This window comes from Rhizoctonia solani, chromosome 7, assembly GCF_016906535.1.
Source record: "Rhizoctonia solani chromosome 7, complete sequence".
Lineage (NCBI taxonomy): Eukaryota > Fungi > Basidiomycota > Agaricomycetes > Cantharellales > Ceratobasidiaceae > Rhizoctonia > Rhizoctonia solani.
Window position 1 is genome coordinate 2,152,630 of NC_057376.1, and position 27,327 is coordinate 2,179,956.

The window sequence follows — 27,327 nt, forward strand, 5'->3', positions numbered from 1 at the left end:
GAGGACCGGTCGGCGACCGGTCACCTTGACTTTCTTACTTTCTCTTCATACTGTGTATGCTGCCTTTCCATGTCATATAGACCCCAATGGCTTCAAGTCCTGTACTCACAGCTTCAGTATTGCCTGAGATACAGCAATGGGTCTGCTCACTGTGGACCCTGAGGACCAGTTGGCAACCGGTCACCTTGACTTTCTTACTTTCTCTTCATACTGTGTATGCTGCCTGTCCATGTCATATAGACCCCAATGGCTTCAAGTCCTGTACTCACAGCTTCAGTATTGCCTGAGATACAGCAATGGGTCTGCTCACTGTGGACCCTGAGGACTGGTCGGTGACTGGTCACCTTGACTTTCTTACTTTCTCTTCATACTGTGTATGCTGCCTTTCCATGTCATATAGACCCCAATGGCTTCAAGTCCTGTACTCACAGCTTCAGTATTGCCTGAGATACAGCAATGGGTCTGCTCATTGTGGACCCTGAGGACCAGTCGGCAACCGGTCACCTTGACTTTCTTACTTTCTCTTCATACTGTGTATGCTGCCTTTCCATGTCATATAGATCCCACTGACATCAAGTCCTGTAGTCATAGCTTCAGTATTGCCTGAGATACAGCAATGGGTCTGCTTGCTGTGGACCCTGAGGACCAGTCACCCACCTGTCAACTACTACTTCACTTCTGTTTTTATTCTTTGAATCTTGTATACTGCTTGCTCATGCTATTCATATTACACTGATGTCAAGTCCTGTAATGATGACTGCATTACAGCCTTTGATACAGGAATGTATTTTATCTATTATTGTTCCATGCACCAGTAATACATGACATACAGAATCAATAGTGGTGTGTTACAACTTGGAGCACAACTTGGAGCACACCTGCATTGTGTGAGTTACAGACCAGAAATCTACAAGTGAGAAAAATTAGAAATGCAACCCTGTAGGCATAAATGTGTAACTAACCAAACCAAGCTAAACCAAGCTAAACCAACCAACCAACCAGCTAACAAAATTGTCCAACTGTATGCATTTAATATTATGTTCTAATATCATGTCTAGGAGTCAGTATCCTTTGCTGGCAATGCTCATTTGTTGTTGTTGTTGTACGCACACCTGGTACTTGGAACAATACCAATTCAGCAGTGTCATACACTAATCACTGTGTAGTTAGTTGAATTTCTAACAAACTTCTTGATTAACTGCTACACTTTAGTTAGACAAACAGTGATGTGACTGAGAGTCATTTCAATATTAATATCTATATAAGGGAGCCCTCAGTCTGCCTCCATGCCCCCCTTGCCTGTGCCCAATGATCAAGCGCTACATTCCAAATAAGTGGGAACCCCAACCCCAACCCCACCCAACACCACCTATTGGCTCTCAGAAATAGGTCCCCCCCTATGGGAGACTTTGGAGACAATTCAGAGCACAAGCTGAGCGGCAGTCTTTGTGCTCCTGATTGACCCCTGGACTCAATCCTAATGGTCCTAATGGTTGACATGACCATTGCTTCCACAATCTTGGACCTGACCAACACTGTGCCAATATAGGTGTCAATACAGCTGTTTGAATATCACTTGACAGTAGTTTACTTTGTATGCATACACTAATTGAGTAGATCAAACCACAGGCCACCACGTGGGTCTGAGCACAGCAATGGGAAGCTAACAGTTTGATTCCAACTGGAATGCACAAACTCCCACCACTCATCCACAATAAACATACATGTATATATGACATTCAGCTGTTCCTGTAATACACCCATGTTCAAATTAACATGTAGAGTGGGCAAAGAAATGTCTGTACTGCAAACATAACATATGATAATTCTCTTGCTCCAGGCCACACATCCCCATGAACAGTATGGGCTGTCTTTTGATGGTCTGCCATCCCTTTTAATTTGAATTCCCCCCTTTTCCCTCCATATGAGGCAAAAACCATCACCAAAATCATAATTTGTGTTCTGAGAAAACATAAAAAGCAGACCTTGGTATAATTGAATGTACATATTTAAGTGATTACTATCAACTAGAACTCAGTTGGCCCTCCCTTGGCAGCTTTGATAGCCTCAACCCAAGCATCCGTATCCCCTGTGTGTTTATTGATATTGTCCACTGAAATGCTGGCCCAGACCTTGTTAGCTGCCTTCAAAAGTGTGTCACGGTTTTTATGAGCTCCAGGGATCTTGAATACACATGATTTGAGCAGGCGCCATATGGGCCCAATGGGATTAAGATAAGGAGAATTTGCCAGATGGGTCAGTTGCTCAATGCCCAATTCTGCCCAATTCTGCTGAGCCTCTGGTCCCCTATGTGATGCTGCCCCATCTTCAACAATCAGGATCTTATGACCCCGTTCCACCTCTAGACTATTTAAAAATTGATTGAGCAGACCTTTGATAACTTGTTTGGCATATGCTTCTGAAGTGAGCCCCCTGCCATGTGAGCACCTGGTCTTTGTGACAACTTTGGGCAACAGTTCCAATGGAATCAATGGCCCCTTCTTGCCATGCGCAATGCATCCCCACAGGACAAGACTTTGGCGCCCACTACAGAAGCTGGGGACCATGTTTTTGGGGAGATATGCTTCTCCCTTCTTCCACATAACCTTTGGCCAAGTAGTCTGTTCCCTGGTGTCCATTGTGGTCTCATTGCACCACCCAACCCAGTCCCAAACTTGATTTGTGTTATTCTGAGCCCACTTGCGTCAAGCCTCTGTCATCTTGGGGCTGGGGAATTGCTGCTGGCAAACCACATACCGCTGCATGCCTAGTTCCTGTGCAGTAGACCTCACTTGACGCTCAGTTACATCCCCAACAAGCTTAGCAATTGCATCATAGGGCTCCTTTTGGTAGAAACAAAGGTATTGCCCAATTGACCACTTGGTTTGATTGGATAAGACAGGTGGGTGGCCAGACCAGGGCTGGGGAGTAGCAGGACCATATCTCTCATAATTAGCCACAATCCTATGCGCTGTATACTTTGGAACCCCAGTTTTCTTGTAAATATAGCTGTATGATTTTTTATCTTTATGTAGAGCTACAATGCAGCCTTGATCAAACTGAGAAACTTCTTTTCCACAGTGAGGGGGCATAGCAATGTGTAATAAAGCTGGGCACATGTCAGCATTCAGATACTTGTTGTCAGCACTAGTACATGTATGGAAGTGGGATAGGAAGTGATGATATATTGATACAGCATTTGTTCAGGAAAATATCAACCAACCAACCCCTCCTCAATCAAATGTTTACTCCAATTCCTCTTCTCCTTGGGGGCCATAATCCTCAACTTCCCCAGCTCCCTCAACATCTGAGTTGCCCAATGGGCTTGACGCTTCATCTTGTGCATCCCTTTCCTCATCCTCATCAGGTGATTCAAAGTTGTGCTCTTGCTGGAATGTCCATATAAGCTATCAATCTAAAATGAATTCATCTGAAAACACACCTGCTTTCTCTGCTTCAGCAGTACATGCTTTTATAGTTGTTGTTGTTATTGCTCTTGTTAGTCCAGTAAAACCTAGTTCTACTCATCATACTTACCTTCCCTTTTGCCACCAATGCATTGACAAGGTGCACCATATCCCCATCCCTATGACTAGCCACGATTTGACCCAGCAGCTCAGTCATTGCTCTGCTTTCTTCCCTTGTCATCACCTCTGCAGTTGATGTAATTTGGGCAAGGGCTTGACCCAGTTGTCTATCCCCACCCCTTTGTAGCTCAACTGGTGCTAATCAAGAAATACTTCCAGTCAGCCACAAATAATGTTTGTTAATCAATTGATCAAAAGCAGATCTGCTCACCAATGTTGTTATTACAAAGTAGTAGGTTGGTGGTAGGTTGAACCAAGCTACACTGCAGGGTGGCCCAAGCTACACTGCAGGGTGAACTGTGAGATGGCACAGGGTGGGAACCAGGTGGACACAACCCACATATGGTGTTAGGGTGGATTATAGGGAAAGCATCAGCCCTCCTACAAAAAGTTGCGTACTTTACACACAGCAATGCCACCATCCCCTAAGTTAGGGTGAGTCATGTGACAACTGACCACCCATCCCACGCAGAATTGCGTACAACATGCAGAAGTATAGCACCATGGTCAATGTTAGGGTGAGTCACATGATCAATGATTACTCCTTGTACTCACAGTTGCATACCAAGTACGCAGCTATATGATCCACAATCATGTTAGGGTGAGTCACATGACCACCCATCACTCTACTTATGCAGAGTTGCGTACTTGGTACGCAACTATATCACACACAATTGTGTTAGGGTGAGTCACATGACCACCCACCGCTCTACTCATGCAGGATTGCATATGCAACTATATTGCACACAGTTATGTTAGGGTAAGTCACGTGACCATCCACTGCTCTACTCATGCAGAGTTGCGTACTTGGTACGCAACTATACCACCCACAGTTATGTTAGGGTGAGTCACATGACCACCCACCGCTCTACTTGTGCAGAGTTGCGTACTTGGTACGCAACTATACCACCCACAGTTATGTTAGGGTGAATCATGTGACCATCCACTGCACTACTCATGCAGAGTTGCGTACTTGGTACGCAACTATATCACACACAATTGTGTTAGGGTGAGTCACATGACCATCCACCGCACTACTCATGCAGAGTTGCGTACCAAGTACGCAACTATATCACACACAACTGTGCTAGGGTGAGTCACATGACCACCCACCGCTCTACTTGTGCAGAGTTGCGTACGCAACTATACCGCACACAGTTATGTTAGGGTGAGTCATGTGACCCTCCACTGCACTACTCATGGAGAGTTGCATACCAAGTACGCAACTATACCACCCACAGTTATGTTAGGGTGAGTCACATGACCACCCACCACTCTACTTGTGCAGAGTTGCGTACCAAGTACGCAACTATACCACCCACAGTTATGTGAGGGTGAGTCACATGACCACCCACTGCTCTACTCATGCGGAGTTGTGTGCACAACTATACTGCACACAGTTATGTTAGGGTGAGTCATGTGACCCTCCACCACACTACTCATGGAGAGTTGCGTACTTGGTATGCAACTATACCACCCACAGTTATGTTAGGGTGAGTCACATGACCACCCACCACTCTACTCATGCAGAGTTGCGTACCTGGTACGCAACTATACCACACACAACTGTGTTAGGGTGAGTCACATGACCATCCACCGCTCTACTCATGTAGAGTTGCGTACCAAGTACACAACTATATCACACACAGTTATGTTAGGGTGAATCATGTGACCCTCCACTGCACTACTCATGCAGAGTTGCGTACTTGGTACGCAACTATACCACCCACAGTTATGTGAGGGAGGACCCCCAATTATCCTGGGGGAGGCTTCTTTGGCTTCCGGATATCACGTGCAGGTCCACTCTCTGGGTGATTGTTTTTCTGGGTGCTAACACCATCAAACAATCAATTTTGATTGTGATGGTATTCAACTTGCGTTGTTGTTTGGGAGTTAGGTAGCGTTCCTGGTACATTTAGCTACTGTATTTACTAGTCTAAATTAAAATCAATTGTTTTCATCCTCTGTTTTGAGTTCAAAGTCCTGGGTATATGCGCTTGCATTTTGTTCAGGATTACTAACGCTTGGGGAACTTCTGTTGTCTTCCCATGCCAAAAAATTTAGCTGTTCTTAGCGTATTGCGTGATCATTGTTAGAGTTGGAGCTCATTTGCAATCATCCTTAAAACTCGTACACATACTATGGCAAGTTTAGGCAAACTATCCGCGCGTAATATCATTTGGCCTGGGAAGGATATAATCAAATGGAATAGCGCGCTGTCTGCCCCTAGTACTTTCTTAGATTTACTCCCTGCCTTTGATACTCCAGGTCTTTTGTCTGGATTCTGTTGGAAAAACAGCTTGTACTTGGGAGAGGTAAGTCTTGTTTCAATTGTATATGGACAAGTTCAAACTGAATATTATAGTTATGGCTATATACATCAAGGAGGGTGGATACAATGGGATGAACCTATGGGTCCCCCAAACCAACCATCTTGGCCATATCTCATATGTTGCCGTCCAAATCTATCAGAAGATTGGATTGCGGGCCAAGTACCGGGCTATACATCTTGGTTGGCCAATGGAGATCCCCTACTGTTATAGATAGGGAGAATAAGTGAAAAATAAAATACTCTAAAGAAGAAAGAAAGAGACTAAAAGAAGGGAAAAGACAAATAAGGTAACTGTCTAACTATAAAAGGTAGAAAATTTAGGAAGATAAGTAATAAGAGAAATCTATGCTAGTGAAATTAGAGTATATTAGAGTGGTTAGTTATCTTGCTAGAAGAGCAAGGTGGTTAGTATCAGGGTGATCCCTACCAATAACCAGTAATGAGCGTATTACTGTTCAGCAGGCAACGCGAGGTACAAGCGAAGTCGTACAAAACCTAAATGTCAGTCTCTGGAACTCACTGTAATTTAATTGAGAATTATGGAAATTTATTTCCTTGTCCTTGACGGTGCACAAGGGGGTAAAGGCGTTGTGGAAGCACCAAACACTTAGCAGACAGCTAGGAAGTCTTGGCAGGGTTGCACTTAAGCTGGTTCTAGGTTCCCTGTATAGGTTGGGACCGTCCTAGAGGCTATATGCGCCGAACTTAAGAGCTTTAGGCTGAATTACTATGTATGATACTTAAGAAAATCAATAGAAGTCTTTGAGAGTCACACTAGGCTGAGGGAGGATGGTAAAAAAGAGATGCATTCAAAAAGGCCAGCTCAAGGGGCTATTTATACCCTTGGAGGCCTGTGATTACTATATACAGTAGGGTGAAGAAACTAATGTACATGACATGATGAACAGAGCTAGGATGTGAGGTGAGAGCCTGTCTCCTAAAGCTATGCCTTATAAGAGTTAGTCTCTAGTTCTATAAATATCCTTTCCCCACTAAAATACATAAGGGAAAGACTGAAACAAGTAGCTCCCATAGCAGGGCCTAGGCCTCAACTCCCAGCTACTGAGGATAGTAGCTTTTGAGAAAGCATAATGCTGACTTAAGTACTATAGTTTAATTAGTCCTAAGATATTAAGCCTTTTATTTAATAAAGCGGTATCTCCCTTAATACCTCATGTATTTACATAATCAAAAATAGTTGAATATACAGAGAAATTCAGCGAATCTTACTATATACTTCCCAAGTACTAATTAAGGAGATTTCAACGCCAATTTCTGTTTGCTCACTTTGCCATTCTTTACTATAGTATTCTAATCCATAACACCTACTACCAACTGGTACCAACAAATGAGCTCTTGATGCGCGTTGGCATTGTAAACACACCAGGCTTGGAAACTGAGGACGTGGAGTTGAAGGATTGCCACATTCTCAAGGATAGGAATGAACTGACGCAACTTTTACCCAAGCTAGAGAAGGCCGGCATACTGCAAGTGGGCTCAAAAACTGGAGCGGGGTCATAAAAGAAAAATATGTATATATTTAGAGATAAATACATTTAAGCGCCGGGCGCATACGGCCCAAGGCATCATTCAACTTCCGGACATGGAAGGCTTGGGGTCCAAGGCATCTTTGGGTTCCAGACATGAGTCCTATGAGCGGCCGCCAAAAAGCTTCCGGATATGAACACTAGTAGAGGGCCGGATTTCCAAAGAAGCCTCCCTCGTGATAATTGGGGGTCCTTGTGAGGGTGAGTCACATGACCACCCACCGCTCTAACCCCTACTACTTTTTAAGGATGTACTAGCGCTGTCCCCCCTTTGATTGTTTTATGCAAAATGTCTCTTGACGTTTTGCAGCTAAGCTTACAACTTTGAGAACCCAGTATGTGATAGCCAGATGTCTCAAAAACCTTACATGTAGCTCTATAATTATTTTTAATCACAACATTGCGTGTACTCAACAAAACATTTGACCTATCTTGTTTGACCCACCTATGAACGCACCCTCAGTCTGGTGATCCAACATGGAAGATTAGCCACTGCTGACCAAGCATGAAACAATCAACAAGCGCACCAGTTTGCAAGAACAGCAACTGACTTGGGATCTTTGATCATGTACATAGATTTTCAATTATGATTTTATAAGTAAAGTCTATTTTACATGGACCATTCCTTACGGAAAGGCAATAAATGAAGTCCAAGCGCTAGCACAGCCTCTGCTGTGCAGGCCAAGTCCGTCCTGTCCTGACGGAACAATTTAGGACAACAAATTTAGAAGAAATCCTTACAGAAACGTACCCATTGGCTGCCTTTCTGTAACAATTTTAGAACATCCCAGACATTCTAAAAGTCAGTTTAGAAATGAGGCCCAGTCCAGATGCAGATCACACCGTGGAACTTGGTGTGGAATGCGCTCGGACGCAGATTTGGATATTGGAGGGGGGTGTTTTAAATGTCTAAAATCTTTTTTTAGAGAGGGGGGGTATCCCCCCCTTCTATTTTGTAAAGCACGTATCAAGCTTTAGAATGGAACAAGATCAAGCTGATAAGATAAGGCCCTGAAGATTTGTAACCAAATTGGGAGTTTGGCGCTTTGCAGTGACTGCATATATTCCAACAGTAATTACAATATATTAGAGACAGGGGATAGGGGCAGCGCAAACAAAAGCAGCCTCCCCTATCCTCAGTCCTCTGCGCTCTCCCACCTGTACAAACTTGCTCCCCACTCACCACTTCAATATGCCTGCTGAGAACGCGTGATCCAACCCCAGGCCCTTGCGGAAAAGCAAGGGCCATGCCAATGCGCCTCTTGAGCCCAAGTGTCCTCTTCATAGTCAAAGCATTTAAGGGAGTTCATTGTACCAAGTTATTCAATTACATCCTTGAGCTGTTATACACCCTTTTGTATACTTTTGCAGCTTCATATATGATGTATGATAACATATGCCTGCATACACTGGATAATTGGGGCGGACTTGGTACAGGAGTAAAATTAAATTCAATTAAAAATTTACTTTTAGAACGCAATTTCTATTTGCATGGGCCATGGCTTACAGAAAGGCATTTTGGACAGGTCTACTTGTTGGACCAAGCTTGCACAGCCTCCTGCGTGCAGGCCAATTCCAAGCCATCCCAGCGGACCATTTTAGGAGACCAATTATTTCTAAAATCCTTACAGAAAGACACCCATTCTATGTCTTTCTACAGGGGGCCCTATGGCTTGTTATACAGTATAATATTATTAAGCACTTGCCAGTGAATTGCTATACAGATTTTCAAATTGTTACTTTTTTGCTTCAACAGAGTGATTACTAGCCAAGAGTTTTGATGCTTTCAGACGGAACACCTTCCTCTGTGAGCTTCCACCTCCTGTGACTACTGAGTGCCCAGATGTAGTAGGTGCTGTGGAGCTAGACCCAGGCTGTAATTGCAACAGCTGCTCCAGTGTAGCAGTAGCTGCTCTTGGCTGTGCACTTCCAGATGGCCTGGGAACAATTGGTGCTTGTCTTGAAGAGCTACCACTGGCAGCTGGATCTGTACATGTTGGCATGCTGCTTGGTGGATCCATGGACGGTGCTGTGCGCTTCTTGGCTGGCAACAATATTGGCCCTTGAACAGATAACGTGTGTCAACCTTGGCAGAAAATGTGTTTAAATGAATCCATACCTGTTGCAGATAAAGGCTGACTTGGCTGTGCTGTTGCCGCAGCCACCAATGATGGGTCAGAAGAAGAGTGACCAAGTCTTGCCTTTTTTGCATGGAGCTTAGTCTTCTGTTGACTACTGGCCACCATTGTCCAGGCACCAATGGCATTTGGTGTAGTGGTAGGTACACCCTGGGATACTTCACAACATTAATATTCTCTTTGCACTCCGCAATCAATATCCAAGAAGAACTTACTCAACAACTCATCAGTTTGTTCTGTGCTTCCTGTTGATGATGTTGGAAGAGGTTGCATGCTCTGTGTTGTAGGGACTACTGTCAGAATACATTGCTCCTGATCAGCAATGGTCAAGCTTTATCTAGGCTGGAGCAACGTACAATTGCTTGAGGGAGCACCAGAAACCTGTGATCCCAGTGCCTTGGCTAGGGCTAGCTTTTGAACAGCATTTGCATCTTGAGAGCATTGTTCATTTTGGCTTTTTCTCTTGCATGGCCCAGCTTTGGAAGTGGATGGTTTTGTACCCTTTGTTGAAGAGACTGCAGGGATCTCCTCCAAGTCAAGCTCATTGTGATCATTGGAGTGTGGCTGAGCAATTTCCGAGTACACAGTTTGCAAGGTTCTTTGCAAGCTCAGGAAATGGTTAGAGAGCTGTGCCTTACTATCTGCGTTAACATTCAGGGCCAGATCAATTCCCTCTGGCGCCATGATGTTGTATACAGCTACATCTTGCAGCTGCCCAGGGCAATCAACGCAACCCATGATTTGGTCAAGCTCAAGCCCAGACCAAACACTGCTCTGCAGATGGGAAAATTTGTTAGACAAACTGAGTGATGCAAACATTGAGCCATACATACTACAATGATCACAACTGAGGCTTCCACCAAGTTGAGACCAGCTGAGCCTACATTGCTGATGATCATGATTTGGCATGATGGGTTGTTGGCAAACTTCTCAACAGACCGTTGACGCTTGGTGGTAGCCATAGAGCCGTTGTACGTCACATAGTCTTTTTCTTTGAGAGTGAGCATCTGATATAATTTTCAGTCATCAAACGTGAAGTTACAAATAACTTGCAAGAAATAAGAGCACTGACCTTTGCAATGAGCGCTTGGTGCTGCTGAAATTCCATGTATATGAGAAACTTCCGCGGCTTCTTGCTGGGCAAAGGTTCTTGAACAAGCCTTGCTTTATCTAGCATACCATCCTCAAGCAATGCAACGGGTTTGGGGTTGCCAATCCAGAACCACTCAATCAGTCCCATGACACATTGCATCCTTGTGGACATCTTCTGGGGCAGATTCTCCACTGTCCAGTTGTCGGTGACTTTGTTTGTCAAGGTACCACGATCAAGCTCCTGAGCCTGCTCTTCCAGCCGTAGCGCTCCCAGCTTAGCCAGCATGCCAGCAAACTTCTGTTCTATCAGGAAGTTCTGATTTGAGATTGGTAAGTGTTGGTGTAATCAGCTTATATGGGAAAGCAAATTTGACTTACATGCCACCTGACATTCTTGCAATTGCTCCGTTCCACCTCCCCCTGTGCCTGAGACCCATTCCATGCATTCTCATCTACATCCTCATCCCCATTGTCACCCACATTGTCCTGCGCTTGCTTTCTTTTTGTCTCTTGGCAGCCTTAGCCTTTTGCACCAGTTTTGTTCTGTTATAAATCATCAACAAAGTCAGTTATTGTGTGATAGAATACGGAGACAGGAGATTATATCTGAGAGAAAGGCAAAAAAGGGCAAGACATACTTTTTGCTCTTCTGCTGTGTGTGCTCTTGATTGATGACCCGTTGCATTTCTTTCTCTTCTTCATTCATGGGTGCCCAAGCAATGAACTTCTGTACAAACAGGAGATCCAAGATTTGTCTGCCCAAATAGTCTAAGGACTCATTTGTGCAACGAATCATGATGGGGAGAAGAAGCAAGCGCAACATGTTTAGTGGCTGCTTTGAGACATGAATCATATGGAGGATGCTCCGCTGGTCCTCAGCCTGGTACTTGCTTTCCAGTTCTTCCTTGATCTTAGCAGCGCAGGGGTTGTACAAGGGAATTTTGCCAAGTAAAAGTGCCGCTTGAAGCTCCCTTTCTACTGTGGCTTGAATTACCGCTGTGCTTGTAAGCCTCCAACTTTCATTACCAGTTGACAGCATTTCCTGCATCTTGTTCCAGACCTGAACTCCTTGCTCACCAAGCAATGGCTGGTAGCGCAGGTTTTGTCCAAGAGCAAGCAGGCACTAGTACGCACAGGCGTAACGTAATGTCAATGATGCGCTGGTGTATAACATAGTCAAATGACTTACTTTGAGCGACGTAAACAATGGTGTGGCGGTTGCTCCAATCACCAAGGACAAGGACTGAGTAATGAGCTGAACCCCTTGTTGAGTGTGACTGCTGTTTCGGAGATTGTGTATCTTGTCCACAGCTGCCACCCAAAAGCGCATTCCAAAGAGTGAGCCTGCATTGCTGATCCCTGCCTTGAAAGCAGGTGTCTTGCCCTTAGCTTTGTACTCCCTTGCATCTTTACCCTTGAATGCAGGAGGGAGCTGTAAGCACCGTTTTGCTTCCTTTGCAATAGCCTGATAAGGTCACCGGATTTATTTAATAGTTCTACCAGCATAGTCAATGAATGTACACTTACCAATAGGTCTGCAATGATAACCACTCGCCCTGCATGCTCCAAGTCTTGTCCAGCTGCAGCGCGGTATGGACCTGTTGGGTCACTGCAGAAGCTCTCAAGGGTGCCGCTCTCAACTGAGTACCGGACAGGAACAAAACTACCAAGCTGGGTAAACTTCTTCCATTGCTCCATCCATTGATTGCCAAGTGTCCGCGGAGTAATGACAATTGATGGCAAATTTGGTATGGTCTTTTGGCCTGCAAAGTATGGCAAGCTTTGCTCTACAGGTCACAGAGTCAGAGTCAACCAAACAGCACATCAGCCACACAAACGCCACTCACCTTGGATAAACATGGGTGTTGCAAGACGCTCTTTGGCTGGCAGTTCCTGTTGCTTATAGTAATGTTGGATCATGCTAATGACCCCAATGATTTGCACTGTCTTTCCAAGTCCAACATTGTTGCACAGTAAAGTTGGTTGGGTGCAATCGCCCACTCTCTGTGTGAAAGCGCCTTCCAAGATTCTGAGAGTGCCTACCACTTGATGCCAAAACGGCACCGCACAAGTTTTGGCCAGTGGAACCATGTCTTTGGCGCTTTCACCAGTGCCAGGCTCTGCAAACAGGAACTGATCCACACCTGGCAGTCCTAGCTGGGCCCACAAAGCCTCCGTGGACAAGGACTTGAGATGCGATACCCCAATATCCTCGCACCCATCCACCAAACTGTGGAGACCAGAGACACCAACTGTAGGGATAGGAAGCTTGGACTTGTCAAGACAGCCAACTCCATAGCAGTACTCCTCAACATAGTAAGCATAGGCAGCCTGCATTTCTTCTTTGCTTGGACCATCTTGAGTTGACTTGCTTTTAGATTTTGACGCCGCTGGTTCAAGAGTTCCTATAAGCAAATAACTTAAACACAAGCTGGTTGGTACTCACTCAGATCATCCTCAAGACTTCCAAACCCAAGACTTGACCATAACTGCTTCAGCGTACGTTCCCTGGACAGGAAGTGAAGCTCATCAACCTCCTTTGTCCCTATTGCTATCTTCCGCCAATCAGTCAAAGCCCTTGTTGCGTCACGCAATGCCTTGGGGGATCTGAGCCTTTGAGCATCTATTATAACAATCCATTAGCTTGGCGTTTTTCATGAAGCTTGGCTTGCTTACCTTCCAGTTTACTGTTGACCTTTTGCATTCTAGCACATGATGTGGTTACCTTACGCTTTAAGCTCCGCGCAAGGTTCTCATACTTGCGCTGTGCAAAGCAACGAATTGTAGGGATCAGCTCTGGGACAACAGTCCCACGACTGCTGACCCCTGCATCGCCAAATAGGGCTCAAGCCAAAGCTGCTTGCACATCTCGTTCTTCCAGCCTTGCATGGGTGTCAGCTATAGGCACCTGATGCTCAAGAACACGCTTGGTAGCTGGACGTTCCTGCGTGTATGATTGTGGTCAAATACTGAGACGTACTTGGTCATGTAAAACTCACCCTGTTTAAGCTTCTGTCATCCTTCCAGAGATCGGCAGGAGTAGCCCCAATCTTTCCCAAAGTCTCCTCCACTTGATTCATGACGCCGCCCTTCCTGTTGATTGCAGCCAATACCAGGTTGCGATACGCAGCATACCCATAAGGGTCCGGGCCACCTTTCTCGCCTTGAGTAGTGGACTTGATTGTCTTGCGGATTGGTATCTTCCTCACATAATCCGCCTTCCAGGTATCCCAGAAATATTGCAGGAAGCGTTCTGCAGCCTGACGCTCATGGAGCCCAAGTGCCTTCCGGCGATTTTCGGTGATCGAGGCTATCAAAGACTCGGGCATGGTGAGGCCCAGTTCCTTGCTTGAATCCAACTGTGGGTCACTGTCGCCAACTACATCAATCTCAGCATCGTAATAGTCCTCACTACCCTTTAGAGGAAACAGCCCAAAAAGCTCCCTCCACACGTTGCTTGTCCAGGGAGGGCAGGTTAACGGGTGTGACTTTCATAGCAGCAGCTTCGAACAGGTAGAGAACGGAGTGGGCAACGGAGTCAAAGGCATGGTGAGGATCTAAGTGTGATGAAAGGATAAATGTGAGATAGTGGTGATAGACTGCTAAGTAGCTCAAGTAGTAGCTGGGACTGCAAAGATCACGTTTGGGGGTATTGCTACCTGCGAGCATTGGTTCTTTTGTATCATGGCCTCCAGGATTACAATCACATGTCTCATGGCAATCATAAGAAAGTGCTACCTTGTCTCAGACTTTGTCTGCTGGATCCTCAAAGCTCCGCTGTCATGCCAAGCCAATCAATACCGTTAAAGGAAGCAGTTTTCAGCCAAGGCATTACCCATATTAGGCATCTCAGCCGTATTCAATCTTTGGCTGTCCGTATCTACATTTGATTCTCTCAAGTGGGAACCCCCACAGCCAAAATTAACTGATGACAGTCAGATTGCAGATTGTTTGAGCTAAGATAAATGCGGGGGTAAATTAAGTTTCAGTGCAAGGCTTGGATCATCTTGGAACAATTCCCCGTGCCTTAGAATCTTGTATAAAATATGTTCTTTTCTTTTGACGGCTTGATGAACAACAACCGTGGATGTTCACTCAATTGTTGGTTTCAAGAATTCATTTTGTTTTTAATCAATTCTATCATGTGGCGGAATAAGGTTTGTCACCTTATTAAGATCCAATGTTTCCTTTCTAACTTTGTTACTCACCTTTCCACAATTGGAGAAATGCTGCTCACGTCATGCTGGACGCTTGCACGCAAATACTTTATCAGCAGTGCTTGCAGAAAAAAGTGCAATATTGGGTTCAATAGTTCCATTGTTGAAAGGCTTGCGTCAAGACCTAAGGTACTGGTCTTAAGGGTTGTGGCGCACCGCTGGTGCCAACATTTGACAGGCACATTCTAGAACAGCCACTATGGCAGCTCAAATTAAACAGTCTCTTTTGTTGAGTTCTGCAGTCCGGTAGTGAAACACAGCCTATTGAGTACGGAAACGCAAGACAGACACACCCAACCCTGGTAAATGATATCCATGCGCAGACCATTATGAGCAATCACACAACCTTGACGCAACATGTGATCAGCAGTGCGGGGACATGCAATCAATGCTGATCTTGGTTTGACATGAGATTTGCCATGTATTTCATGGCGACAGGTGATACGGTATCATGGTTTAATCAATCAGGATTTCGCATGGCTGACTGCTCTTATGTTTGTACCTGAGGCCGTGGATATGACAATCAGTCTTGGTAAATTCCTTTTGACCAATAACGTTATTTGTGCAGTCGTTCATCTGATTTTGGTTTGACTGATTATAAGTACTCTGAAGCTCACAGAAGACCATCCAACTAACGGGTTTTACCTTGAAACCAACTTCTCTCCTCTTGATCTTTGTACCTTCTGCTTTTCTCAACCATGTCTTCGCGCTATTCATCTCCAAACTATACCGAGGACAAGGCAACCTTTGAAACTGATAAAAGGGAGCAGATCGACAAGAACTTACCCAAAATCAAGCTGGTGACGCTTAGGGAGTGGCTGGCAATTTGGCTTTGCTTGGACCGTGAGTCAACGCCTGAGCTCCGAGATGTTTGGCTTGTGTAGTCATTTCTATGATCCAGAGTCAAGGAGGCTGCGACGCGCTCAAATTACCTTCAACGATTGCCGCCCGCTGAATAACCAAACTGTACATCAACTTGCGGATGTTGACTCAATGATTGGCGTCGTTCCAAGAAACATGCCTTTGATTCCTGTACCCACTCTCAAGACTGTCAAGTATTACATGATGAGAAGCAAATTGTATACTCTTACCTCTGACCTCCATATTGGGCCAGTCAAAGTATTGATGGATGACCGTACTTTAGTAAGCAATCCCCACATACACTCATTATCATTAGCATACCACTCACCATGTTTTGCTTTGATTTAGGAAATGCATATACACAAAGTGCCCAACATTTGATTCTTGGATTTGGGAGATAATGGAATGTTCCGCTTGCACTTCCCGCTTTTGGGATCAACCGGTAACAACATGTACCTGGGTGACTCCCAAATGGCTCAGCTCTACGACTTGGCGTTTCATCCAGCAGCTCTTCAAACCCTCCCGGAGGATTTAGTACGAGAATGGCCTGGCACCTATGAGGACGAGAAGTTCAGAAGTCAAAGCCACAAGTCCAAGCGAAAAGAGTATCAAAACCAGCAAGGCGAGAGTCAAGACATGCGTGGAGGCGTGGCGCAGCAAACTGGTCGAGACATTCATGTCGAGTACATTCAGGATTGGTTGGATTGCGCCAGAGCCATGATCCAGGAGACTGAGAAGCTGCGCTGGGCCAGGTACTTTTTCTTGTCCTACGAGCTCAGAGGAGTGAAGAATCAGGAGTGCAGCGTTCATCCCCCTCCAGAGGTCCCCCCCGTGACTGTGCTTAATGAGCCTACGGGTGATGATGAAGGTATGCATGAATAGCTATCAGAGTCCCATTTGCTCACTAACAAAGCTTACATGGTCTCCAGATGTTGAAATTGAGGTTGATCAAGAAAGCCCAAGGGTGAAAGCTGTCGAAGGTATACTCAGCCATTTCAATACCACTCTATTTGAGCCTGGTATGTGGTTCATCGACATTGCCACCCGGATCACCATCTCGCCAAATCCGGACGATCCATCGGAGTGTACCTTTGCGGATGCGGATATGCACTCCCTTCTATTTCAACACTATACCGGCTTAGCATTTGAAAGCTGTGAAGAGCTTGTTAGCGGTCAAGGAAATCATTACCAGAAGGACAAAGTTGCCCACTTGAACGCCCTTGCTGGCGGTCGCTTGACCATCCCCCGTAGGCTAGCAGGAGACACCGGTATCACTTATGCGCAAATCTACACCACCGACAAAAGCAATACCTACAACATTGCGCTAGCTCAGAACGCACAGCGAACCAGCGCCATCCGAATGCTTGAGTCATGGGATCAAGAGCTCAGCACGCATATCAACGGGTTGATGTCTAGCTTTGAGAACTCAGCTTGCAACCATGGTGTAGCCTTACGTATTGAGACTTGTGTAGAGTATGAGAGCTATCCCACCTGTCATTTGAGAATACCGGATGAGCTGCTCCGGAGGTGTGTCTATGTTTTAGACCGTGATGTGTTCTGGTAAGCACGTATTCTGCTCATCCTTGTGGAAGTAATACTCATCTGTTGGTAGGCACTGGAAACGTTGCCGGCTTGCGTCCATGAAAAGCGTTATGTGCCAATGGATGGACGCTCGGCGTACGTTTACCCTCAACCGGCTTGCCGTGGCTGGGACATTGCTTATCATCATGGAATACATGATGAATGCACTGGTGAACCGTCCAGCCTCTGGGGGGACTTGGGACCAGGTTCATGATGCAGCCTGCGTTAAAGAAATGAGGGGGAACGAATTGGTTCCCACGCGCAAGCTGGGCGCCCTGTTTCTCCCCAAGATTCATTTTGAGAAAAACAAACAGCCGCGTGTTTCTAGGCAGCGAGTCCTCGACCAGGCGACCATTCTCTACTTACTTGGGCCTCAAGGTCAATCGTTGAGCAGTATCATGGCTTTCAACAAGATCGTGGGAGTGAATCTCCAAAAGCGACCGCGCGATGAAGACCCTCGCCCTTGGGAAAGCGGTGCGCAGAATTCAAGCGCGGCTCCAATATCAAACAAGCAGAGACTAGTTACGATCCGGAGTACCCATGACACAGCGAACCCGCTTGCTGGTCCCGATTATGCTCAAGATCAGGATACGTACTCATCAGAAGAAGAAGAAGATCAGGCAGAGCAAGAGAGCGCTTCACCGTTCAAGAATATGCTTTGGGACATTATCAGCAATTATCCAATCCAGATCATGAACAAGGCTCCTAACCGCTCACAAGCGCGTGAGTCTTGGTGCCGACTTGGCAACGACGAGCTTGCTGGAGTAACGCATGACTTCTTCACCAGCATGGAGAATCTCACAAGAGCGTTTGAATCGTACTACTTGTTTCCTGCTGATCTCAGCAAGTGGGATGCCACCGTGGCTCATCTTTTTCCGCTCATTCAAGGCAGCACCGGGAACCTTGAAAGGCGACAAGGTGTTTCGAATTTGGGAGTGGTGGTTGAGTTTTGCACCATGCAGCTAGCCCTTCCTGAGTCAAGTCGAGCGCAGATGGTTCAAGACGCTAGACGATATGTCTCAGCACACTGGGCTTGGTTACCCATAGGCACGGGCAAGAACCACTTGTGGTCAACCGGGGTCAGCAACGTACCTAAATCTGCGCAACAAGTAGGACCATTGAAAGGAGGGCCTTGGATGATTCGCAACCCTAGGTTAATTCGCGCTGGTGATCACTAATGCAATACCCTCATATTGGTGGTAGTGCGTGGAAGCCTTTTTGTTCTTCATGATAACAGGCCCAGCTGACTCGTAGCCCAGACCTGTAGCTAAAGTGTCATGATTACACTTGATACACCAGCCATTGATTGATATGATGTTTGACTTCATGAACTCAGTCATTGCTTGTTCAAAAAACCCTACTCTGTTTTAAACAATACTATTTATCTTCAAATCAGAATTAAGATTTTGAGTTGTAGACGCTTTACAATATTTAGTTTACGCTTGGGTGGGTTTTGTATAAGTTTAGTAACTCATCAAGTGAGCCAGTACCACAGGGGATGGTGTATGACTTACGCAAAATGACAGGCTAAAACCCTATTGTAATGGGCAATGCTTTATTGTATCAAGCTTTCATGCATTGGGCTCACTACCAGTGGTTATATCAACTCCGTAGACTTCTGCAATTTACGTGTGAGAGATTTGTTGAGTATTTCATTTGCAAGACCCCAGATTCTAAGCAGCAACATGAGGGGTTTCATGATACAATCAGAAAGTGATAGCGTCAGTATATGAGATAATTATGAACGTACCATAAACAGAAAATGTATGTATTCATATGCAACCATTTATGACTCCGGAAGGTTGTCTGCAGCAACACGAAATTGGAAGGACCAGGGTTATAATGGGAGGAGCCCCTAGTATTGCCCGTATGTTTATCAGTAGGACATTTATGTGGCTCATCTCCAACATAGGAAGCAACGTTTTACTCCTTAATAAACAATTAGACATCTGGATAAAGCCATTATTATCTCTTGTAGCTTGCATAAAGCACTTCTTAATAAAACAAAGCCTCAAAACAACAAGTCGGGTACATGCAAAGGCTCTATTGTCTTATACAGCAACTCATAAAGTCTGGCGCAGGACGATGTAGACCTCCAAATATGTGTCAGAATATTCATTCATAGTTTCTATTGACTTATACAGATAACTCTCATCCATTTTTGACTCCAATCATGACCCCCGTAACGCACTCCTGACCATGTCCTGCTCACTTACTCAACAGGTCAAAAGCGCCTATTGGTCACAGCACAGCATCTTCCATCGTTGGCCCCGGCAGGAAGATAAAGATGGCTAACCAACCAACAGTTGACACCCCAATACCACCAATATGTATCGGGAAAAGCTCCCTGATGAAAAATTCTGAGGAGGGGAGTGTGTTACATGTCTGAGAAAATTACTCATGACCAGCAATTAGTTTCTGACGGTCCCGCTATCCCAAGTGGCTCTTAGCCTTAGCGCATACTCAGCATTTTTCAGTCCTTGTACTTATTACTTAAGTTAACCAAATTTGTTGCCAGGAGCTTTCTCAAGACTGGATTCACAAAAATAAAGCAAGTTGACTTGGACATTGTGGAATGGACTCCAAGGTTTATAATAGGCTGGTTGTTTCAAAACGGGCAACTACTCATTTACTTACTACAATGAGATGTATGTGCTCCCCAATCTATGATATTATATCTGTAGCCTACCACTTGATTGATAAAATTCAGCTACGTGGTTTGCTTTTTTCCACAACAGGATGTTAAATATATGTATTCATATAGGACCGTTTTATATTAAAACAAGTCCTCGAAATTCACAAAAAAAAACAGAATATACAAAAAAAAAGCTCCTCATTGCCTTCCCGTTGTATTGTCCATATCAAACTCACATGTATCTGGAGCTGACTGTGCATCAAGCGAGGAGCCGGCAGGGGGGATAGGTGCTGAAACTGAAGTAACAGTCGTAGGCACAGAGGCGTTCGTAGACGCAGGGGAAGGGGTTGGGGGTGGTGTGCCGGCGGGCACAGAAGCTGAAGACACAGCAATTGAGGGAGGCTCAAGAGCAGGGGGCGCGGGACCGACGGGAGACGCAGGAAGAATGGGAGATGGTGGGGCAGGCGCAGGCGCCGGTCCAGGAGCCGGAGCAGGAGCTGGAGCTGGAGCAGGAGCTGGAGCAGGAGCCGGAGCCGGAGCCGGAGCCGGAGCCGGAGCAGGAGCAGGGGCAGCAGCAGGAGCCGGAGCAGGAGTGGGAGCCGGAGCCGGAGCCGGAGCAGGAGCAGGGGCAGCAGCAGGAGCCGGAGCAGGAGTGGGAGCCGGAGCCGGAGCCGGAGCAGGGGCAGGGGCAGCAGCAGGAGCCGCGGCTGGAGGAGGGGTTGGGGCTGGGGCGGGAGTCGGAGTTGGAGCCGGAGTTGGAGCCGGAGCCAGAGGGGAAGCCGGATCCTGGGAAGGCGCAGGCGGAGACGTACAAGCCGGCGCGGCAACAAGAGAAGGCACAGGAGCAAGGGGAAGTGCGGGAGCAGGGGTGGGGATAGACCCCAAAGTTTCTGGAGGCGCAGAGACTAGCGAAGGCGCCGGATTGGATGGAGACACAGGAGGAGGAGTAAGCTCAGGCCCCGGAGTAGGTGTATGCGCAAATTGCGCGGGGGCAGGCAATGCTTTACGTGAAGGAGAAGCTTTCAATCCGTTAGTTCATAGTTCTCAACGCTTTGCCAAATTTGACTTACCTGCTTCCGGGTCAGGAGTTTTCTTGGAGGAAGTAGCTTTGCCAGGCGGACTTGACATGGCAACTTTTATTAAAATGTCAGTGCCGAATAATTTAAAATTGTTGCATATGCTAAGATAGAAACAAATAACTTACCGTCTTCGTCTTTGTCTTCCCCTTCAGCATCCACCTCAGCGTCCGGCTCGTCAACCTCCATGGCCACAACTTGGCCCTCCTTCTCCCCCCTCTCCCGTCCTTTATCCTCGTCTTCCTCGTCTTCCTCGTCTTCCTCGTTCTCTGTGTCTTCCGCTTCCTCCTCGTCCTCGTCCTCTTTCTCATCCCCCTCTTCTTGTCCTTCTTCCTCCTCATCACTGTCCTCCTCATCCTTACTTACCTCCTTCCCTTTCTCCCTTCCCTGCGCCTCCACCTTGGCTCCCTCTGCCTCGTCATCCCGGGGATCAAACCTTGGTAGGCTCTCCGCAAACCGAACCGACAATCTACGCGGTCGCAACTTGCTGCAATCGAAGATTACATCATCATCATCAGTTTGATCACCTTTTCCAGGGCTGTACTCGACATCCTGGCTGACTGCCCTTTTCTTAGACGGGGAAGGCGTGGCCTGCTTTCCTCCCTTCTTGCGCTTCCGGGATGTTTGCTTATCTTGGTTTATTTTCCGTTTTGCACCTGCCTTTGCGTCCCGGATTGATTTGGTAAACCACTCCCAAGTACTCTTCCTGCCCCTGACCTTCCACCACTTGGGCTGTGGGCCGGCTCGGTCCACCTCGCGGAGCGTCGGGTCCTCCTGGCTTAGAGGTGGCGGCAGATTCGTCCAGCTTTGAATCACTTCGGCCCACCTGACCTCATCATAGATTGCATCCGGCTCCATCAGGGCATAGCTGTATCCGGCCTTTGACTCCAGCCACAGAATCTCCTCGAAGCTGTCCGACCATGAGTTCTATCCAGTTGACAAATTAGCACAATGACTTACCCAGATTGCCAGTGAGGGCTTGATTCCTTCACCATCCCCACAATGTCTTTTATACACATGAATACCAGATGTTTGTCCGAGTAATCTTCGCCCATAAACCCGGCCCAGACAAAGAACTTGAACTGGCCCACAAGCGCTGTCACGTACCCGTAGGCCTGTACGTCTTCCCACCATTCAGGAGTCGAGTCTTGGTACCGAGGATAGACCAACTTGTTATGCTTCACGAAAACAAATCCATCCATTGCACGGACAATCACCTCTATAGTGAGGTAAGAATCAACAGACCAAATGCATGAACGTGTTGAGAGTCAGAACATTATAAATGAGTTATTTAACGCAAGAAAGTCACGTACCATTTTGACTTTTCTTTGACCTTGGGGCTTCAGGGTCCAGAGTCACTGTTTCCGCCGTCAGTGAGCTCCCGCAATACACCTCCTGAATAAGTGTGGGAATTCCAGTAGACATGTCAAAGTAGGTGTGAACAAGGTAGAGAGGAAAATGTGAAAACACACGTGTCACAACATCCCAGTCACATGATCAATACGGTCACGTGAAGTCCCTTTTCTTTTTTTTCTTCTTTTTTTTAACTCATATTAAGAGAGCTACATGCGAACTCACGTGAAGTTCCCTTATCAATGATCATGGGTCAACCTGGTAAACCGGTGGTGAATCCTGCATTCCCCACTTGTGCCAATCGGGTGGTTATCCCGGTTAACTGGTAGTATCTCGCCGCCACCTGCCACATTCGTGGTTATTAACCGGACTGTGGTGCAGGCCGCTACAAGTTGGAACGAGCGCTATTTGGCAAAAGCTATTTGGTGATTTTGCGTTGGCGCTCTGTTATATATGCAATATGGTAATGCCCGTGAGGCTTTCCAGCTTGACCATTTAGTCTTCATTGCCAATGTTCATCAATTGCTAGGAGCAGCCTGTTCTGGCACCAGTGACCTTCGCTTCGACACGCTCTTAGGGGCCACAACTGAAGCCTTTTAATAGAGACAACATAGACGCTGGGTCAATGATAGTTTGATTAGCATCTAGTTGTTAGCAAGCTAAGACTGGTTCCAGGTACAGGCTATCAAGGTCGGCTACTTAATGCAAATAGGAGACAAGGTACTAGAAGCAATATAATCAATGGATGACTAATAGAGTTGCTTTTGATATACTTCATGCGTGCTGAGACAATGTGTATTCAAGTCCAGACAGCTCAGGCTTACAGGGCACAGATTATAAGCCAAGGAAACAAGAACGGAAGCCAGCATACCCTAAGCTTGCTAATGCAATTATCCCATTTGGTTTGGTTTGGTTGGTTTGGTTGGTTGGTTTGGCTGGTTGGTTGGTTTGGTCATACACATATGGGGTCTTGTGGAAGATAGCAAGCAAAGAGCTTAAATGCAATACTTAGCAGAGGTTAAGCTACGCTAGGGACCACCCGACTACAATCTACTCTTAGTGGCGTACCAAGCGCAAGGTACTATTACAGGCGTCTGCTTCTTATCTCTCATTGAAATATGAAGTTGCTATTTGTAGCTTCATGTAACCCCAACCTTCGATTCACAGGGTTGCAGTTTTTGGTGGCGTGACTAATAGCTTTGATGGGAGTAGTTTATTTCACTTGCAACAAGTTGGGAATGAGCACTGCGTATATTTTACCCTATACTGCATATCAGCGTAAATACATAAGTTCAAGAGCGCCCACGGTGACAGGTACGCATCAACCATCCTCCACCAGTTCAAGCCCTTGCCCGACCGGTTAGCTTACGTTTACGTCCCTTGCTACCTGAGGACGTGTTTGGGTCGGTGCTTGTGACTTCATCGTATGGTTCCTTGCGTTTGGCCTTGATTCCCCCATCAAAGGCCAAGTTCCATGGTCGCAGCTGTCGAAGATTGTGCGCTGGCTGTCCCAGTTGGCCGGAGCTCCCGTGAGCGCTGGAGCAGCCCAAATCAATTGTCTTGGCGCCTGCCTCAACGCTGAGACGTTCAGTCATCTGTCGAAGTTCTTCTTCCCATGTCAACACACACTGCTCCTCTCCTGGACGCAGTAGTCCTGGCCAAAGTCCCGAGCTTTGTGCTGGCCACCAGTCGGGGCGATAGTCATCTTGCAATAGTGGGCCTATTGAAGGTGCTCCAAAATATGCCAAGGCGGTGTTCCAAAACTTGGTGTAAGATTTATGAGGGAACCCCATTGCATACTCCCCCACGTGAGTAGTCATCCAGATGCATTGAGCTCTGTTAATAATCAATGAAATCCAAACATTTGTTTCAACTCATAAACATTAACTTACCCGCCTTGGAACCTTGTGTCATGGCGTACTTCCAATTTGAGCACATTATCAATATGTGCCCAAACCCAGTCAAATCGGCCTTTGTTGTTGTACCATAGCCCCTGAGCATAAATTCCTTCTTGCCCGAGTAAGCTTGAGACCGCTCCTGTGACTTTCAAGCCTTGAAAGCATTGTTTCTGCAGCAGTGGCTCAATGGAAGCCGGCGCACCATCAATCGTAAAGTCAAAAGCGCTGAGAATTCTTGCACGATCTAGGAGTGAGATATATTATGAGGGTAATTGAATGAATGTACAATAAACTCACTCTTTGACGCCAGATGACCAATAGCCTGTTCCGGATCCAACAGCTCGCCTTCCGATGCAGGAGACTGTCGGCAGTTTGATTTTCTCCAGTTACTTTGCTGATCGCAAACAAAAGATGTCATGATGCGTGGTGGTGAGTTTTACAAACAAACAAAGAACGCGTCACACGAGGCTTAATACAAAATCACGTGACCATGTTGTCCAAAAAGGCCTCGCGTTTTTTTTTGGCTCCTTGCTTCCCGCACCACTACCTACGGTACACTTGTCTCACACACTATGTCGGCCAACGCTCAGTCCACAGCTCTTGTCAATCCATATGCGGGTTACAAAATTCAGCCCAAATTCATCACCCTTGATCCTGAATCTCCCCAAGAGCTCCGCAAAGGGGAAGGTAAGAGCAAACAATTCAATAACCAAACGTAACTTATTTACTTTACGTTGTTTGCTAGTGATTGCTCGTGCTCTAGACGGCTTCATGTTTCTCAAAGGGACCAAATACGCATACCCCCATCAAGGTGCTGATGCATATTGGTGGAGGGGTATCATTGCATTTGGATTTGTGACGCCGTTGTGCGGCTCTTTCAAATACTTCACGTGGTCGGGACATTGGGGAGCTGACTGGGAAGAGAAGCACTTAGAAACCATCATAATTACAAACATTGTCCACATATCCAAGGAAAAGAACATTAACTGGCAAAATGGGTAAGTTGATAATTACCCTAGCTTCCACTTATACTCATATATTGACTGATTCTTGCAAGGACGGAGGACATACTCTGGATAGAAACAAAACATGGCTATAGCTACGCTTTGCTGGAGCCCGACGCGCAGTACAATGGGGGCTATTGGCGACCGGTAACGGAGTCTTGGGCAAGTACCTCGGCTGATGGTGTTTCAGCTAGTCCCGCTTTCAAACCACTGCCGTGGCATAGCCCAAGGCCTGCATGGTGGGACGCATTGGGAGACAAGCAATGGGAGTACCTCGTCAATACATACTGGAAAAGTGACGCTTCCGAGGCGTGGTCGGATTTGCCAACTGGTGATGATCAGTCGCAAGCAAACTTGGAAACCACGGTTGCCGCTTCATCCCTGCCGCCTCCGGAATATATCACTGTGGACTCTGGATCGTCAAGTGAGGAGGAACCAGCTGTGGTGCTTGTCCAGACCAAGCCGCCAGTTACAAAGGGCGAGAAACGAGTAAACCGGAAGAAGAAACAACAGGCCTCAAGTCGATCTGGTGCACGGTCGTCATCAAAGTCAAGCAAGAAAACGAAATACAAGAAGGTCAAGGTGGCCGACGCTCCTGATTCTGGTGAGGAGAAGGTTACCACATCTGTCCGGGGCTCTCGGGGCAAGGCATCCAAATTGCCTTCCCAAGTACATCTGGGAAAGGGTAAGGCACGCCAAGATCAAGATAACAACCGGAAGCGAAGAGTGTACTCCGGTCAAAGAGAGGCTTCCACATCTCAGAAGAGAAGAGTCACAGAGCCAATTTATGTTGAATCTAGCTCAGACGAGGATGAAAAAACCGTGTCTTCACCGGCCTCAGGTAGCATTTTAATCATCACGTATTACTCTTTGCTCATTCTTTTTGTTTGAACTTGCAGACTTGCCATCTGCAAGCAAAGAACTTTTGGAAATAGGGAATATTGACTCTCAAATGACCTTCCCCAGCAATTGTAAGCGCAGTCATTCATTCCACAGATAATTCTTCCCGAGTCTTATTTGAGTGATATTGCCTCTAGCTGTCAGCTCAGCGCCGTCGTATAAGGTTTTGGAAAACTGATACACACTGGGTGCAATGACATGTCAATGCATCACATTCTTGAACAAATTTCCTTTCTTAGTTCGTTACATATTCATTGGTAAATTAGTGTTGCATATTATCTCAATACAATTAAATAGATCATCTTTTTAAATTCGCTTAAGCATCTAACTTATGGTGGTCAGCTTCACATCAATCCTTAGCGAAATTCAAAATTAAGTCACGGGAATGAGAGTGTTTATCGAATTGCTCTTTATCCAATTTAAAACAACCGAGGACTTTTGAAGAGTTAACAGAAACCAAACGGAGAAAGAGACTGAACTAATGTTAATCTAGGATGCTGTGTCAGATATATAGGGAGCTGCTACTCACAAATTACGGCCATCAATGTGTGCTACCGTATGAGGATATGATACTTGTATCTCTCTCTTGCTTACATCTTGTTAACATCTTTATCTGCGCTGGTTATTCTCCACATTAGCCAAGAGTCTGGATCGGTTTGTTCTATGCAGCCCATTTGATTGGCCTTGGCTTTTACAAGATTCTTAGTGAATTACCTACTCACGTTGGTTAAGCACACAACTTACTAAAAATTGAGCCTCACAATGCTGAAAAACTCCAATGCCCTGTCCATGCTTGCTTTAAATCACCAAGTTTGGGAAAGAGATAAAGAAGTTGAAAGCATCTTCACTTTGCATGCCGGATCAATACCTTAGCTCACTCCTCACATTGAGCAATTCAGCTCTTGATAACTTGGAGTACACTTTCCGCCCCCCAAATACTTCTATGTCTTACTTCAGTCTTCAGTTACCCACTCCCCTCGACCCTTGTTTGTCAAAGGGGGCGTTGATGATGTAATTGACCATTAGGTTCCCAATATACCGCTTCATCAATAACTATAGAGTTACTGGAAAAGTACAAGATGTGGGAGGTGCATTTGAAAAACAGT

The 27,327-nt window shown here is 46.1% G+C and overlaps 8 protein-coding genes across 8 annotated transcripts; 3 read left to right on the forward strand and 5 right to left on the reverse strand.

The window, feature by feature from the left end:
* Positions 1-2,027: 2,027 nt before the first annotated feature.
* RhiXN_06849 (DDE superfamily endonuclease) lies at positions 2,028-2,639 on the reverse strand (the record flags this gene model as incomplete). Its single annotated transcript, XM_043326665.1, has 1 exon — positions 2,028-2,639. One exon carries the CDS (start codon positions 2,637-2,639, stop codon positions 2,028-2,030), a length of 612 nt encoding a protein of 203 aa, XP_043182097.1.
* Positions 2,640-3,245: 606 nt separating this feature from the next.
* RhiXN_06850 (uncharacterized protein) lies at positions 3,246-3,648 on the reverse strand (the record flags this gene model as incomplete). Its single annotated transcript, XM_043326666.1, has 3 exons — positions 3,246-3,389; positions 3,443-3,469; positions 3,538-3,648. The coding sequence occupies 3 exons, from the start codon at positions 3,646-3,648 to the stop codon at positions 3,246-3,248; spliced, it is 282 nt and encodes a 93-aa protein (XP_043182098.1).
* Positions 3,649-9,202: 5,554 nt separating this feature from the next.
* RhiXN_06851 (SNF2 family amino-terminal protein) lies at positions 9,203-14,365 on the reverse strand (the record flags this gene model as incomplete). The annotated part of the gene is made up of 16 exons (XM_043326667.1): positions 9,203-9,528; positions 9,586-9,762; positions 9,820-9,897; positions 9,961-10,378; positions 10,438-10,611; positions 10,677-11,012; positions 11,075-11,195; positions 11,335-11,819; positions 11,886-12,161; positions 12,224-12,483; positions 12,544-13,086; positions 13,143-13,319; positions 13,373-13,460; positions 13,563-13,640; positions 13,696-14,065; positions 14,109-14,365. 16 exons carry the CDS (start codon positions 14,363-14,365, stop codon positions 9,203-9,205), a joined length of 4,164 nt encoding a protein of 1,387 aa, XP_043182099.1.
* A 1,246-nt stretch (positions 14,366-15,611) lies between these two features.
* Positions 15,612-16,117, forward strand: RhiXN_06852 (valine-tRNA ligase; the record flags this gene model as incomplete). The annotated part of the gene is made up of 3 exons (XM_043326668.1): positions 15,612-15,756; positions 15,815-16,056; positions 16,091-16,117. 3 exons carry the CDS (start codon positions 15,612-15,614, stop codon positions 16,115-16,117), a joined length of 414 nt encoding a protein of 137 aa, XP_043182100.1.
* A 128-nt stretch (positions 16,118-16,245) lies between these two features.
* Positions 16,246-18,533, forward strand: RhiXN_06853 (DEAD (Asp-Glu-Ala-Asp) box polypeptide 58; the record flags this gene model as incomplete). The annotated part of the gene is made up of 3 exons (XM_043326669.1): positions 16,246-16,642; positions 16,704-17,334; positions 17,387-18,533. The coding sequence occupies 3 exons, from the start codon at positions 16,246-16,248 to the stop codon at positions 18,531-18,533; spliced, it is 2,175 nt and encodes a 724-aa protein (XP_043182101.1).
* Positions 18,534-20,188: 1,655 nt separating this feature from the next.
* Positions 20,189-22,491, reverse strand: RhiXN_06854 (proteoglycan 4; the record flags this gene model as incomplete). Its single annotated transcript, XM_043326670.1, has 5 exons — positions 20,189-21,009; positions 21,061-21,123; positions 21,195-21,976; positions 22,027-22,285; positions 22,380-22,491. 5 exons carry the CDS (start codon positions 22,489-22,491, stop codon positions 20,189-20,191), a joined length of 2,037 nt encoding a protein of 678 aa, XP_043182102.1.
* A 1,268-nt stretch (positions 22,492-23,759) lies between these two features.
* RhiXN_06855 (uncharacterized protein) lies at positions 23,760-24,735 on the reverse strand (the record flags this gene model as incomplete). Its single annotated transcript, XM_043326671.1, has 3 exons — positions 23,760-24,255; positions 24,312-24,561; positions 24,615-24,735. 3 exons carry the CDS (start codon positions 24,733-24,735, stop codon positions 23,760-23,762), a joined length of 867 nt encoding a protein of 288 aa, XP_043182103.1.
* A 154-nt stretch (positions 24,736-24,889) lies between these two features.
* Positions 24,890-26,399, forward strand: RhiXN_06856 (uncharacterized protein; the record flags this gene model as incomplete). The annotated part of the gene is made up of 5 exons (XM_043326672.1): positions 24,890-25,004; positions 25,063-25,315; positions 25,375-26,162; positions 26,221-26,292; positions 26,359-26,399. The coding sequence occupies 5 exons, from the start codon at positions 24,890-24,892 to the stop codon at positions 26,397-26,399; spliced, it is 1,269 nt and encodes a 422-aa protein (XP_043182104.1).
* Between the last annotated feature and the right edge of the window lie 928 nt (positions 26,400-27,327).